The sequence below is a fragment of the Trypanosoma equiperdum genome (assembly GCF_001457755.1).
Source record: "Trypanosoma equiperdum strain OVI genome assembly, contig: ctg_1798, whole genome shotgun sequence".
In the NCBI taxonomy this organism is placed as follows: Eukaryota; Euglenozoa; class Kinetoplastea; order Trypanosomatida; family Trypanosomatidae; genus Trypanosoma; species Trypanosoma equiperdum.
The window spans coordinates 1-1,284 of NW_027123835.1; the positions used below are offsets into that span (position 1 = coordinate 1).

The window sequence follows — 1,284 nt, forward strand, 5'->3', positions numbered from 1 at the left end:
TCACAACACTCTTCTATTATTATCATTATTATCAGCATAAATGTATTTAACATTTATATTATTATAACTTCATCAATAACTATTAAATATCCGTAAAATAGACAAAATAAATAGATTACAACAATAAATAATTTCAGAATAGCACTCATTTTGCAATCTCTATTACCATACTACTTTGAATTTATAGGCCACTATCATATACAATTTTTAAATTTCAAAAACAATCACTAATTTTTACTTTTTTATCAAAAAATAAAAATATGTCAAGTTTTAGAATTTTCAGTAAATTCTCTCAAAATAGCAAATTTTGATAAATTTCTTATTTTTCTTGTAATCGAGAGATAATAATAATTATTTAAAGAATACTAAAGTCCTTAAATTTCTAAAAAAATAATGAACGCAGCAACAATACTCAGAGCCAGTTTCTTATTTACAAGAAAGCTGATATCTTTGCACTCTTTTCCTTCCCATTTGCATTCAGGAGCTTTGGTGCATTCTGGTTCCAATTTCCCTGTGCATTTTTCTGCTGTTGTTTCGGGTCCTGAACTGTGAGGTTAGCCTGCGGGGACTCTACTTTTTGTGGCTTTTGTAGCATTAAACTTGCACTTTTTATTTTCTTCAGTTTCTGTTTTATTAAAACTACATGCTGCCGTTCTATTGCACTCTGCTTCGCCTTTGATTGTATCGCACGTGGTGTTGGTTACTGGGTCTGGGCGCTCATTTGTTGTTTCGAGCTTCTTCTTCATCTCCTCTATTTACGTGTCTGTTTTGCGGAGAAAAGCTGCTAGCAACGCTGCAAGGTCGCTTGGTGCTCTGATTTCTCTTAGCGATTTGCCTTTGTCAAAACCTGCGATTTTGGCCGGTAGTTTGGCGTTATAAATATTAGCGAAGGTGGTGTCAACTACCTTTGCAAGTTCGGCGGTAAAAATGTCTTCACGCATTTTCTTTATGTCTGTGTTACTTTTGCTTTTTTCGTTGTGTAGGAGTTGGGACAGAAGTTCGGTCGCTTCTGGATCTGAGTCCATTGCTTTTGAGTTATTAGCGTAATTGGCGGCTTTGGCTGCCGGCGTTTTGGCCATTGCTGTAAAAAGCTTCTGCCATGGTGTGTCTTTGTTCCGAGTCGTGGAAGCGCTTTCCTACATGTCTAGAATTGATAGCGGGTCGTCTGCTGTATCTGGTACGGTGTAGTAGCCGCCAGCGTATGTTATGCCGTGTCCCACTGGCCCGTGCTGGCTGCAAGACCGTTTGCCGTGCTTTTTGAAAACAGTCTGCAGGCATATGTAT

At 37.5% G+C, this 1,284-nt stretch overlaps 1 pseudogene across 1 annotated transcript in view; it reads right to left on the reverse strand.

Annotated features, from left to right (window-relative positions):
* Positions 1 to 401: 401 nt before the first annotated feature.
* Positions 402 to 1,284, reverse strand: part of TEOVI_000518000:pseudogene — a 1,507-nt pseudogene continuing 624 nt past the window's right edge. Inside the window, 2 exon segments of the mRNA in view lie at positions 402 to 1,217; positions 1,220 to 1,284. The exon segment at positions 1,220 to 1,284 is cut by the window's right edge and continues 10 nt beyond it. Coding sequence covers positions 402 to 1,217; positions 1,220 to 1,284 — 881 coding nt within the window.